Below are 15,398 nucleotides of genomic sequence, written 5' to 3' on the forward strand. Positions count from 1 at the left end.
CTACAAAATCGCATCTAAAAGCACGCTTATAAGCAGAAGTAGACACACAATTAGACGCGCCTATAGACGCCAATATAAACGCGCTACGTAAATATATAATCATATTTATAAAAAAGTTTATATATTCATATTGTGCGTCTATATACGCGTGTATCTACGCATCTAAAACCGCGTTTACTCTAAAAGTTTTTGACGAGAATAGACGCGCATTTATCCTGCAATTTAGACGCACTGATAGACGCGCAAAACAGAGGTATGAAAAAAAAAACCAGAGAGCATGTGGCTTTGCCCCCCCCATCAACATCAAATTGTATACTTAGGGAAAACAGAGAAAGATTATTTCAAAGATTGGATACTGAAAACAAAACAATGTATGTAGCACACGAAATTTCATATATATAGATGAAACGTTTTTACATTATGAGTTCTAGTGCTTGTGACCTCAAGCATGGTCATGGTCGCAAGCACTAGCTGAAAGTAATACATATCAAAAATGAAAATTACAAGCCAAGGGGAGACATGCACGCATGGGGCTCCTCTATATCTCCTCAGAAGAGGCATCATCATCGCTACCACCACCGCTACATGTGCCGTTGCCGTTGCCGCCACTGCTATTGCTAGTCCCTCCTTCACTATCCTCAACTGCATCAGGGTTCGCCTACACAAAGAATTAAAGTATATAAATACCATTACAAACAATAAATCATATTAATCTATACTTTTCATGTAAAAAATAAAACATACCTCTTTTGGTGGTGGAATCCTCATGGCGCGATTATATTGCTCCTCCGTGATGAGTCCCTCCTCGTAGAAATGCTGCCAAGTGTACGCCCGGTTATGACGTCGATGGTAGCCTACCTCTCTAGGAGTAGGCATCCTACCAACGATATGGATATACAAAAAAATTTGAACATACAACGTATTAAAACACACTACATAATGAAGTGAAACAAATTACAAAATTTAATTTAAAAAAAGGAATCAAATAATACTTACAAACTCAGTCTCCCATGACTCCCTGCCACCTGATCCATAATGCAACGATCCCATGGTTGCCATCTGGATATGTCGCGCCTCTGCATGTTGGCGACTTGTCATTTTCTCTGTTACTCTCTTCTTGGCCTCTTTCCACTCCTTGCGGTGGCAATTGGGTGGTTGGCCATATCCAGGGCGCCCCTACTCTTGTCTCTGCAATGACTCTTTTGCACGCGTCATAAGGTGAGACCTCTTGTTATGAAGTGCGTCTCTCACCTTTGACCATCCCCAATCATCTGAGAATCGTGAATTCTCAGGATTAGGATACCTTTTATGTACTCCCTGCCACCGGATCCATAATGCAACGATCCCATGGTTGCCAGCTGGATACGTCGCGCCTCTGCATACTGGCGACTTGTCATTTTCTCCGTTGCTCTCTTCTTGGCCTCTTTCCACTCCTTGCGGTGGCAATTGGGTGGTTGGCCATATCCAGGGCGCCCCTGCTCTTGTCTCCGCAATGACTCCTTGGCACGCGTCATAAGGTGAGACCTCTTGTTATGAAGCGCGTCTCTCACCTTTGACCATCCCCAATCATCTGAGAATCGTAAATTCTCGGGATTAGGGTACCTTTTATGTACTGTCCGTAGCACCTCTTGCCACAAACCATTTTTTTGGTGCTTGAAGGGAATCATGCAATCTTTGTATGTGGCATGTATGACACTCCTCAAGTACGCTATCACCTCCCTCCCCTCGAAGTTATACAAGATACCAACATCAGTGATAGAGTAGTACATTTGTGGAGGCTCACCTCTCTCATTTTCCAGTGAGGGAGATCGAGAGCCACCACCTAGGCAACCCCCACAAAGCCCTCGACCTCCTCGTCCTCCCGCACCACTCTCCCTCCTCCCTCGACGTGCACTACCCTCTACCTTACTCGATACACGTGCCTCTGCAGATGTACGTGCTTTGACTGATCCATGTACCTTAGCTGATCCCTGTGTAGGCAAATATGTGATAGGTGTCCCAGACATCACATTGAAAACCTCATTTGCAGTGGGAGGGCAACCAAGATAATTAGTCATCTCCCCCATGAATTGCTCCTTGTTGAATGGGGTGCTGGAGGATCCAGGATTCCACATCTACACAAAAAAAATCATATTATCCTGTATAGATAAAACATATTACATACAGCGTCTATACCTGCGTCTCTATGCGCGTCTATACCTACGTCTCTCTGGGCGTCTGTCAGCGCGTGTATCCTTGCGTGTACACTGCAGAGCACATGCGCTGAAAGATGCACCCCCACATAAACTTTTTCCGCATCTATATCTGCGTCTACACTGAGATGTAGACGCGCTATCAGACGCGCTTGGTTGGATGATTTTTCCAAGCGACTGCCATTATTGATTTACAAAATGCAATACATAATGAAATCACAAATCCTAAATACACAGACAGAGAGGAGAGAGGAAGATAGAAAGAGAGAGAGAGAGAGAGAGAGAGAGAGACAAAGAGAGAGAGAGAGACTCATCTTGGGTGTTTGGTGTGGCGGGTGGTAGCGCTTCTTCCTTCTCCTTCTTCCTCTTCTTGGTAAGTTACCCTCCCTTGATGCTTGCTTCCTTGCTTGCTGCTTTTTCTTGTTCTCCTCTCTCTTGTTCTCTCTTTCTTCCTCTCCTTGGCTTTCCTTTTTCCCTTCTTGTATGTTTGAAATGAAAGAAGAGGTGAGTCATGAGGAGGTGAGGCATGAAAAGACTAGGTGAGGCATGAAGAGACTGCATGTCAGCTAAACTCAAGCTTCAGAACCACAAAAAACGTAGGAAAGGAAAGGCGTAGTTTGAAAAGAAATGATTTAAGTATGATTTGAATTTTGACGTATGCATCTATTTTTGCGTGTATAAGCGTGTCTATTTGCGCTGATATATAGACGCAAAAATCGTGTCTATTTACACGCACATATAGACGCGCCGATAGACGCTGTGATAGATGCGTCCGACTTTGCGCGTCTAATATGCGCGTCTATGCCTCGTTTCTATTGTAGTGAGACTCATTGTCCCCCATACCAAGGCCATAGAGGAAATATTTCTACTTTGCGTACACTGATTGAAGATTTTTATTGGCCACACATGGAATCTGATGTATCTAACTTCGTATCTGAATGCTTAATTTGCCAAAGAGTTAAACGACACCATGGTAAACAATATAGTTTATTAATGTCTTTACCAATTTCAAAACAACCGTGGGAACATATCTCAATGGATTTTATCACTGGTTTGCCTAACACTAAAGCTAATCATGACATGATTTTGACTATTGTTGATAGGTTTAGCAAAGAAGCATATTTCATTCCATGCAAGAAAACGTTAACTGCATCTCAAGCTATTCAATTGTTCTTAAATTTTTTTTTCACTAATCATGGTTTGCCAAAAGTTATCATTTCTGACCGTGATCCTAGATTCTGCAATAATTTTTGGATTACTTTGTTTGCTAGTTTAGGAACAAAGATTGATTTTTCATCTGTATTTCATCTTGAAACAAATGGGCAAACAAAAGCTACTAACAGTACCATTTTAGATCTTTTGCGTGCATACACAATTTCAAAACCACAAACATGGGATACACATTTATAGTTACTTCAGTTTGCATACAATAACACACCACATACAGCTACACAAAAATCTCCATTTGAAATTATTTATGGATATAGATTACCTACACATGTTACATCATTGTCAAATAAAGTTTAAGCTGCTAATGATATTGCTAACATGCATGCTACCATTTTTTATGAAGTTAAAGATATGATTGCCAACGCCCAGCAATCATACACAAAACAAGCCAACAAGAAAATAAAAGCTATGAGTTTCAAAGTTGATGATTATGCTTCGTTAGGAATTGAAAAGCGAAGATTACAAAGTGTTGACAAACACTCTGTTGTAAAGTTAGCTCCTAGATTTTATGAACCTTTCAAGATCATTCACAAAATCAATGATAATGCATTTAAACTACAATTATCACAACACTTTTCATATCAGTTTACTACGACCTTTTAGAGGCCACTTACATGTACATCCTGTCTATGAAAACTCTCCTTTGCTAGAAGAAGAAACTGAAATCCTTGAACCTGAAACTATTCTAGATACTGACTTTATGACCACTAGAACTGGCCGTAGATATTTTAGATATCTGGTTAAGTGTAAAAATCATCCTGTTGAAGAGGCCCAATGGATGCACACTCAAGATCTAAGTGCTTACCCCTCATTGCTGGCTCCACATTGAGCTAATAGCAATTGAGGACAATTGCTATCCTACCCCGGGGTTATGATGCCAGGAGGCATATTCCACGATGGATTCCGTGAGGTTTTGCGGTGGATTTCGTAAAATTGTATTTATTTTCGGGGATAATACACAAGGTGGATTCCTTATGCGAAAAGTCGATGGGGTCGCCTGTCCTTTTCGAGCGTCTTGTTAACTTAATGTGCAAGTGGGTGATTCCATAGCGGGTGATTCCACAAAATACATATTTAAATTAATGGACGTTTATGAGTTTAGAGTGCGCACTCGTAATAAATTAAGGTTAGGATTGAGTTCTAACCAATTTATTTATTTTGTAGCTGAATACTGCTAGGTATTCACTTTTGTCGGTTTAATTTTATTATTTTCTAACAATTGTAAATGCTTTAATTGATGTGTAGAGTGTTAGAAATTGCGAGGAAGACGAGAGATGAAAGGAAGAGAGAAGAGAAGAGAGATATGAGACACTGGAAGTGGAACCCCAGAAGTGTGTCAATTGAGCACACATGATAGGAATATATAGAGGGGACCTGGGGCGCTATATATAGACAGACTATATATAGCTAACATAGAGCAGGCAACGATGGCATTGGGAAGCACTGGGTGATAGCGTGTATTCAAGTTATTTAGAAGAAATTATCATTTTTTATAGGTGCACATCTTAGCCGTGGTGCCAATATTTATTTTGACGCGCTTATTTATTGAAGCGTCTGATATTTGTTTATTATTTTGTATGCGCATGGGTGCACGATTTAAATAATTGTTATTGGACGTTGTATTTAGGCACAGCCTGACTCTTTGGGTGCCCAATAGCTTTAATTCTTTAATGGGACAAAAGCAAACACAAAAGCTAAAGCGTGCTAATTGTAAATTGGGCTATTTTTTGAGCTTGGAGATAAATAATATATCAAATATATGCTTTGTGGAGCGCTTACACAAGGCATGGGGGGATAAATGTACCCAATTAGTCTTTTACTTCATGCCGTGCAAGTCTTCTCCCTTGTTTTTTGTGCAAAAGTAGAGTTCTTTTGTTCTTGGGGACCTTCCGATGTTCACTACACGCACATACAGCATCCGATCTACGCACCAATAGCGGCGGGAACGACGGGGAGAAGCTCTCATTCCTTCTCTTTCTCTCTCTCTCCCTCTCTCTTTCGATCTCTCTTTCACAAACTCTTTTGAAAAATGTCGCACTCGAGTTTGGCTGCATTTTTTTTGTTTGAGCACCGTCACTATTTAGCGACATCGCTAATTTGCATCAGAAGTTGGCGTTGCTATTCCCCCCTTCCCTGATAGTGAATATCTAAGTAGCAATCAGGAATATATAGAATATAACTAGTAGTGTAGCAACCAAGTATTAAGAACTATCAAAGCATACAAAGTACCAGATACATAAATGTATACGATCAATATATGCCAAGCATCCACCATTGACAATGATAGGTATTGGGTATCAAATTGCTCAAAAGCAAATCAAACCACAAGAGTTAGTATCTACAAGAACCCCGATGAATCCACTATATGTATACTCTCTATATCACATGCATTCAAGGCCTATTTATAAATATCCTTATTTGTAAATTTTTCCTTAGTAAAACACCCAGGAGATCAATCATAAATATATATATGTATCATGTGGATTCAATATAAGAGATTTTAAAAATATAATTTCTACTCATTTTTTACATACAAAAGGATCCCATATAAATGGGTTACTTATAGATTGAATTGAAGGGTTATGTTTTATTAAGAAAAATTTCACAAATAGGATATTTATAAATAGGCCTTGAATACACGTGATATAGAGGATATACATATAGTGAATTCCTTAGGATAAAACATGATGCTTTTTTTTTCAATTTGTAAGTAACCCCTTTATATGGGACTCTTTCATATATAATAAATATGTAAAAATAGTATTTTAAAAATCCCTTATGTTGAATCCACGTGATACATATATATATTTATGATTGACCTCCCCGAGGTCCCACAAGAAGAGTGTATGCATGTATCAAAATTGAGTATATATATGAGCAAGAAAGTCCAATTGTCTTTTAAAGGACCAAGCTATGCAAAGTAAATATAGGTGTCTCCCACTAAAAGTGAATCCAAAATATAGTGAGCAAGAAAAGCTCAAGAAATAAGTGTTATTGCATCTAGAAAGTCAAAATATATCATAAATACATTCGAGAGTAGATAAAGTCTAATATATCTTCAACCTGCAAAAGTGAATAATCACTGAAGCAAATGTCCAAGGCCTAAATACATCTAATGGAGCTCAAATGAGAAATTCAAAGTGCATCATAAGATTATCTAGGCACATACCTTAAATCCAAGTATCCATATAATCACGTAGAGTACCGAAAGCACTTATAGGTATTCAAAGCATAAAGCTCACTATTATATGCTTGCTATTCAAGCACTTATTACAATAATAAACCCTTCAAAACTAAACTAAATGAGCTCTATCCAATCTAAGTAGTACCTCAAAGCATCCCATAACATCTAAGCACTAAGATAACAACACTGAAACATTACATGAGCATTATGGAACTCAATGTTCGCCATCCACAAGGTATACATCAAGTCTATACCAAACCATGAGTATACCACTGATCAAGAACTCTTCAAAGAGTGCATAGGAGAAAGCCAAAAAATAATTGAGTGATTGTTAAAGAGTATGTCAATTGATAAGAGCAAGCAATGATTAAAAAGGGGCAGTAGAAGAAGGATGAGGGGTTGAAAAATCAGGGCAAAACATGATGGATGCTTCTACACTCTTCCCTAATTCTTCTCACTTAAATGACCATTAATTGATACTTAATGAAGTCTAATGAGGCCTTGAATAAGTCTAGAAAGCCTTGGAGCAAGCTAAGCATAACCTTGGATGGATGAAGGATAGATATCCATGAAAACTTGAAGTGAAGCTCTTCTTCCTGGGCTAAAGCAAGTGATGATGAAGCTCCTCGAATACTCGCTCTGATACTAGTTGAATAGAAATAGAAGCACAAGTAGAAGCAAAAAGAGAGTAAGAGCTATGGACATTCAAACAAAAAGAGAGAGATCGATGTGTGTGAGCGCCAAGACTCACAATGTGTGACTTACCTTTTCTTATTCTATTGCCACTAAAAGAATAAAGAGTAAAATAACAATGATGGGCATCCACCATCTCTTGTGTGTGTATAGGTGTGTGGGTACTATATACAAGTAAATGTACGTGGATATGCACATGTAGCCTTTAATCCCCCACACGTTCCATGCAATAAGTAGCCTTCAATTTAGGACTTTGGAAGATATCTTATAGTAACATGGCCAAATAATAGACCAATTTGAGGGAAGGCTTGAAATCAACCAAACATTTGTTTCAACTTTCATAATCCTTCAATTTGTGAGGAGTTGGATATTGATGTTAAATCCAAACAAAACACTCCATGTTCAATAGATTCTAGTTTGCTTAGGTAAACTCATCACCTAGTGTTGTATTTGTTTTAGTGGACTAGGTGGATCCAAGAAAAACATATTTGTATAAGTGTATATTTGCGAGATTGTAAGGGGAGATAAAAGTCATGCTGGCTACTACTACTTCCTCAGATATCACTATCGGAGGTTGCATATGGAACATGACACTTGATAGATGAAGTAGTTAAGCAAATGTGACTTTCTTTTGGAATAATAGATAATGAGAGTAATTATGTTGCTTGAAGGGAGAATCACATGATGTCTTTTTCTGTGTTTGTAGAACAAGTGTCATTTATGTAGAAAGAGGTGTCATATCTAAGGATGTATGTTGCAAGTCTCAATGGTTTCTTGACGGAAATGGGCCCATGTCTCCGTTCTACTTGAGCCACAACATGGCCTTCCTAAAAATGTGTTTTTCCTTTCTCTTTTGTTCAATTGTTGTTGTGTTGAAATCGTGATTTCTATATTTTTCTTTGGAAAACTTTGTTTGGTATCTTCAATATGCTTAAAGTATGTGGTTCATTAATTTTATATTCTCCTTCAATATGCTTTGGTAATCTCTTTTGTTCATTAATATTAGGAGCATCATGAGTTTATACTAGATCTACAATGCTTAATTACGATGCATCAATTGCACCTTCATGTTGATTTATTGTGACCAAAGGAAAAGATATTACCTCTAATTCAAGTGATTGGACCTATATTTTATCTTTAATTTCAAACCGATTTTTATGCAAGGCTCTTTTTTATGACTAATTTAAATTCTCATCGCATGTAAAAGAAAGTTCTTTAAAACTCGTGGTAACCATAATTTGTGCAAAAGAGACATTCATGCTTTGCCATTGCATAATGTCATGGATGCTCCCTTGCTATCCGCCAAAGCGTATTTGTGAACTCAAGTAAGTTACTCATGAATATATGTGTGCATTACGTGAGTTTAAATTTTTTTAAAAATTATCATTTTTATATATATTTTTACATATAGAAAGGTGCAATATAAATGTGTTATTTACAGATTGAATAGAAAAAAATTATATTTTATTCAAGAAAAAATTATAGATAAAAATATTTATAAATAAACCTTGAACGCATGTGATGTAGAAAATATACATATAGTAACTTCCCCGAGTTTATGAATTGAGTATTGCCTTCGAAATCCATCTCGAATCATGAATCCATCTCATCTGGAATCATGATTCTGCAAGTCCTTTCGTTTGTTTGACATGGATAGACGAATGCCCTTGCAAGTTGCACGCAGCCCACTCTTTGAAAGGGCTGCAACTTGCAACTCCATGCTAACTTGACTTTGCTCATCATGTGCCACGGTAACTACGATGTGTCGATTGGTCGGTTCTCATTCCTCATGGGAGACGGCAAAGCAGCCCAGAAACGGAAGCATTGAAGAAGGGCTGCCGCCTGCGGAAAGGGCCGGGGGGACGCGTAAATCCGAAGAGTAAATGGAGAATTTTGGCATGATCAGGGGAGGCGGTGAAAAAGGTAGCTTCGCATCAACGGCGCGTGATCTACATTGATGCGAGGAGGGCGGGGGAGGGACTTTAAATATTTGCCACAACGGGAGGGACGGAAACAACAGTTGATAATTGTTTTTTTATGCGCGTTCGGTGTGTTCGGGAATCTGGGGAGCGCTGTACGTGCGACCCTCTTTTATGCAAGCACCTGTAACGATGAAACGAGGGGGAGGGTACTCATAACTCGACTACTCGGACCTCCGATTTTTTACCAATAGGAAGGAGCCTAGGAGGGCGCACTGCGCAGTGAAACGGGACTTTACGGCGGGCCTATCGAAATCGCCACACTTAAGAGGAGGAAGAAAATATTAGCATCAGAGCAGGCAAATCCTGCAACAAGATCAATCATTTCCGGAAATCAGCAGGAGGCCGTGCAGTGAGTCGAGAGGACTCTCTCTCTCTCTCTCTCTCTCTCTCTCTCTCTCTCACACACACACACAGAGCAGCAGCCCATATCTTCCAAGATGCCCCCATGCAACATCTCCAGAGAGATTCAGAGAACGACGAGCCGTCCCAGCCCAAATCCAACGCAGACGCGCAATTTTTTTTGAGGAATCTAAGTCCTAACCCAGCGGCCGGGCAGTACATGCTACACCTCATTGCCCATCGGGCACAGTGCTGATCCTCTCATTTCGTCGAGAGACGCACTTATTTGCCTTTTGGGTAAAGTACACCAATATATTGTATAAAACTGGAAAGGTACTTGTAGGAATCAGGGTGGATTCTAGAACGTACGAATGACGTCTCCACCGTTATATGATATCGGGAATCTCTAGAGTCTAACTAGTAACAAGCTTCTGTTTTGTCGTTCTCTTTATTAATACGTCTATGTTACAGTTGCAGAAAAAACACACACACACACACTCTCTCTCTCTCTCATATCAAAGAGAAGCTTGCGAGGTCGTGTGACATAGTTATCAGTTATTACTCGAGTCACACAAGTAGAATCAACCCAATTAACAGTTATAACTACCTGTTATACACAAGGAGAAAAGCGCGTGATCCTAGACGCAAAAGTGATTCCTTTGGGACATAATAACATCCTATTTTATCACGACTCACACTATATTCAACACGATGATAACACATCGCATTCAAGGCCCTTCAGCCTATATAGTGTCGTTATAGCTATGAAAGCTACACACAACATGCTCCACATCGACTTCACAAAGTACTGATACAAATCTCTCTCTCTCTCTCTCTCTCTCTCTCTCTCTCTCTCTCTCTCTCACATATGCTCTTCAAGCTGCTCACAAGTTCTATAACACTTCAGCACGACCCAGTAAGCCACCTTACCGCAACAAACTTACTTGCAGAGGCGCTTGGGCTTGCAGACATCCATTGCAAGACCTCTTAAGACTTGACCAAAACAAGCATGGACGGTACTGTTTCTAAGGTAAAACTGGGTTCCTGATTTGCCTTCCGTCATCTAAATTCAAACTTAGATGTACAGATTTTGCATTTCGAAAGCCTGCTCTACTATTCAAAAGAGACAATTCAAAATGGATGTACCAGTAAGGGTGAGTCAGTTTTAGGGTTCAAGCGACTGGCTAGCTAAAAGTAATCAGCAGGGCTTTTAAATAACACTGCAGTGAAAAGGGTTGTACGCAGTTTTCAAAATGCTTTAATAAACTATTTTCCTTGTGGACCTGACTGTTTGGTGTTGGGTTTTACCATACGCTGCAGGCACTTCAAGTATGCAGCCCTCCATATAACGTGGAACTTGGGAGAGCATCAACAGAACAAGTGCACCTACCATCACTGTGCAACTCCAGCACAAGCTCAGCCATGGATGTCTTGTGCAATATGGTAACCTCATGTGAGCAAGATGGCTTTCTGGACCAGCCCATGCAGCACGGTGCTATGCATCATATAGACAAGGCTAGTAACCTACTTGATATCTTGTACTACGGTGGAGTTGGTGGGAGTGAGCCGAACAAGCAGCTAGTTGAGCTTATGGATGTGGAAGAAAATGATCATCATCATGCTAACGGGCATTATATTGGTCTGTTGCATCCTGCCTTAGTCCACCAAGGCTATCCTGACTTTCGCCATTTCAAGCTCCCATTGCTGGAGCAAGAGCCTGAAGCCAGTGAGAATAAGGAAGAAAGCAAGCTGACAGGCGTAGCGGTAGCTGCTCTGCAGCAGCAGCAGCAACAGCCGACTTGCAGTACAGCAAGCGTGGAGACGAAGGGCAGCACAGAGGTGCGTCCTTCAGCCAGGCGCAACTTAGAGATGGCCATCAGGAAGCAAGCAGTGCCGTCTGTGAGCTGCAGTACTGATAATCAGAGGGGGGCGGGCCGCGCCGCCATAACCACGGCAACGAAGAGAGCTCACCTGTGTTCTTACGAGGAGGAGGAGGAAGACGAAGAAGATGACGATGATGATGAGGAGGTGGACGATGACGAGAGGAGGAAGGGCTGCCAGCAGGCCAGCAAGAAGATCCGGCTGCATGCCACGTCAGCGGGCGACGCTCCAGGCCCGCTGCCAGGTGTGAGCAAGGTCAGCGGAGGCGGTCAGCGCATGACGCACATTGCGGTGGAGAGGAACAGGCGAAAGCAAATGAACGAGCACCTGGCCATACTGCGGTCTCTCATGCCAACCTCCTACGTGCAGAGGGTAAACCTAATTAGTTCTAATTAAAGTCATTGTTAGATACAAGCTTTTTCCCCCAAATTATGGATTACGACTTTGATGTCATGACCCCGTGAGCTTCATAGGGCCACATATCTAGCTAGCTAGGTGTAGTTGGGCTGTCGGCCCAAACCTTTAGACATTTACAATGTGAATTACGACAGCACCTAGCTTTGAACTTTTGCAACAGAGACATCACATACGTAGCTAGGTGCAATTGGAGGCAAGGGGTTGCCGGTCCAATGTGAATTACAACACCATGAGGGTCTACGATAGATGGACAGCATACCTAGCAAGGTGCGATTAGGGGCATGAGCTAGGTATTTGGTTGGGGCTGCCGAGTCCCGGCTCAATGTGAATTATGACAACATCATGACCTGTGCGAGAGAGAGATTGCATACCTAGCTAGGTACAACCAATGGGATGGGGTTGCTGGCCCGGCGCCTCCGAGGAGAAGGTGATGATATTGAACACTATAGGAAAATACAAGGGAAACCTTAGGCTAGCAATCCCTGTGCCTCCTAGGAGAAGGTGACGATATTGAACACTATAGAAAAATGCAAGGGAAATCTTAGGTTAGCGATCCCTTTCCCCCAACCACACCTAGCTAGGCTCGTGGTGCCTCCAAGGCTGTCCCAAGAGTGGTGCGTGGTCATGACGTTGAACACTACATTAACAAAACAAAAACAAAGAGCCTCTATCATGAAGAACTGATTTTCTTTTGATGCTCTGGTGGTTGAAGCTTAGTTCTAATTTGACTTGATTTATTTATTTATGCGCAGGGCGACCAAGCCTCCATTATCGGCGGCGTCGTGGAGTTCATCAAGGAGCTCCAGCAGCTGCTCGCGTCCCTGGAAGCCCAGAAGCGCCGGCGCGCCTACGCGACCGAGGCCGGCCTCAGCCCACGTGTCGCCCTGTCGGGCAGCCCAGGTGTCAGTCCCCGTTGCGGCCGAGTGGCCGTCCACAGCCCGGCGGCGTCCATCAGCCCACGTGGCGGCCCAGCGCCCGCCAGCGCCATCGAGGACCTGGCCGCCACCTCCCGCTCCGAGCTGGCGGACGTGGAGGTGAAACTGTCCGGGGCTGCCAACGTGTCGCTCAGGACGCTGTCCCACGTGGCGGCTCGAGGGCAGCTGCTGCTGCTGGTGGCGGCCCTGCAGAGCCTCAGCCTGGAGATCCTCCATCTCAACATCACAACCCTCCAGCGAACTGTTCTTTACACCTTCACGCTCAAGGTACCGTGTCGCACAAGCCATCTCTGTTTTTGTTTTTCGGGTGGCCCTTTTTCTAAATTTGTTTTAAAAATAATAATTACACCACCTCTTGTTAAGAGCTAAAGTACACTATCTTTTTTGCTAATCTTTTGAATTACCAAAATTTGCACTACGCCAAATATTCCGCATCGGAACAATTTGTTAAGTGAGGAGCCGGTACACAAAATTGACACATTGGCTGTAAAACATTTTCCAAGTTGTCAAGAGAGTCGCTTTTCACTCTTTTAAGAAACTTCAGTCTATTTTATTTTACATTTTAAAGTCTGTGTACTCAGGTAGCTACAGCGGATGCTTATTACTGATATTTTCTTTTTGCTTTTTTAATTTTAAGATTGGAATCGAGTGCCGATTCAGCGTCGATGACCTGGCCACCGCCGTGCAAGAGATCTTCCGTAATATCCACACTACCAATACGGCCATCCCACAATAGGTCACATCTTCATTGATTGAATTGCTGACATCTGCGAGTGCATGTACATCGTTCAACAGTAATAATCGCCGACATTGCCTTCCTTCCAAGTACTAAAAGCTCGTCTGATGTGACTACTCCCTGTGGAACTATTCGTTCCTCATTGCAAGATCGCAATGGATGCTATCGTTCCTCGTTGCAAGATACTAGCCATGCATAGTATCGTTCCTCATTGCAAGATAATAGCCATGGATGTTCATTGCAAGATAATACTAATGGATGTTTAAGTCTATGACATGGACCTCCCATAACCTTACTCGTCATTGTTCGCAATTATGCTTTTCCGAGCAGCATTGGCTCCTTGGAACGTACAACCTAACCTTTCTTGAGTTCATGCGTTAATGTGACGGAAATGTAACAAAATATTGATTTTCTTAAGCTCATACGTGCATCTGGCTGAAGTTCTTATGTTTTCAATAATTAAGTGAAACAAACATACTTGAGAAACACCAATAAAAAAGAAATCTTCAAGATAAGTGTGACATATTTCATAGGAAGGCATTGATTCTCCCCTCAATAACTAGTTTCCACGCTAAGTCTCACATTCTCTATGATTTTGTGTGTGCATGCTTGTTTGAGTGTGATAAGCATCCACCTTGGTGAGTTTCTCCTTCATTGCATATTCTTGTCCCAACAGTTATAGGAGTAATGTGATCTACACTTTCTATTCGATTATGGCTTGCCTGCAATGATTATTGGTATGATATAATGCAATAGTCCTTTGTTTCAACCCTTTTGTAGCTAAAGAAGGTAGCTTGTGACAACCTTGCTAACCTTTTAACAAGGTATCACAACATAGGTTTCATGCATGATAAAACCTTCAAGAGAAATCATGTGAGTATCTTGCATTTTATGTATCACACTTGATGTTAACATAGGACAATATTTCAATGTTCATGAATGCAATCTAGCAAGACTCTCTCTCTCTCTCTATATATATATATATATATATATATATATATATATATATATATATATATATATATATATATATATATTTATAAGAGTCAAGCAATCAACACATAAGGATAAGGCCTTTGATCCCTTGCAAGTTTCTCCGGTAGCATAGGAGCTACCTATGAAACTTTGGGGGGAACCCCTAATGGAGGAGCTTCCATAGCCATGGTTGCATGCACTCCTCACATGTTCCATGCTAGAGAGGAATAGTGAGTGGATGGAGTGGAGCAAAATATTTCACCAATATAGATATACTCTAGTGTGAAGAGAAACATTGGAGCTTGTTACCTCTAGGCTTATGATGTGATTTTTTTGATAATGAGTGTTTCTCGTGGTTGATCTCACATGGTGGCACACCTCGGTAGGTGGCTGAAGAAGGTAGGGAGTCCATGGCATGTTGTGCTTCATTTGGAGCAAGTTGCATGTGAGATAGAGATGGTGCTCTGCTCCTTTTCTATGATTTGGATATGCCTATGAGCTACATTGATATTGGTGCTTCTTTGGAGATGGTGTCTAGGATGGGAGTAACTATTTCAACTAGCTTTCTAGTGTCTCATTTGAGATGTTGATTGTATGGTGATGATGAAGCTTCTTTGGTGGCTGTGGTGGCAAGGGCACATTGTGGTCATCTTTAGGTTCTTCTAAGGATGTTACTAGATGGTGGACCTTTAAGGATATTTTCCATTTCATTGCATCATTGTATGCATTCGTGTAATGTCCACACATGGACTAAGAGAGGGTTGTTAGAATTATGTAGCTCATTGTGGTCTACACATACTCATAGTCCTAGTGTTTTGACTCAGCTTGTTCCCA

General features: G+C 41.3%; 1 protein-coding gene across 1 annotated transcript; it reads left to right on the forward strand.

Moving 5' to 3' along the window:
• Window positions 1–10,416: 10,416 nt before the first annotated feature.
• On the forward strand, window positions 10,417–13,903 carry LOC148025973 (uncharacterized). The gene is made up of 4 exons (XM_087693216.1): window positions 10,417–10,650; window positions 10,941–11,873; window positions 12,671–13,120; window positions 13,491–13,903. The coding sequence occupies exons 1-4, from the start codon at window positions 10,630–10,632 to the stop codon at window positions 13,587–13,589; spliced, it is 1,503 nt and encodes a 500-aa protein (XP_087549342.1). The 5' UTR covers window positions 10,417–10,629; the 3' UTR covers window positions 13,590–13,903.
• The last annotated feature ends 1,495 nt before the right edge of the window (window positions 13,904–15,398 follow it).

Source organism: Lygodium microphyllum, chromosome 14 (genome assembly GCF_053477565.2).
Source record: "Lygodium microphyllum isolate KBCC chromosome 14, Lygodium_microphyllum_v1.1.10, whole genome shotgun sequence".
In the NCBI taxonomy this organism is placed as follows: Eukaryota; Viridiplantae; Streptophyta; class Polypodiopsida; order Schizaeales; family Lygodiaceae; genus Lygodium; species Lygodium microphyllum.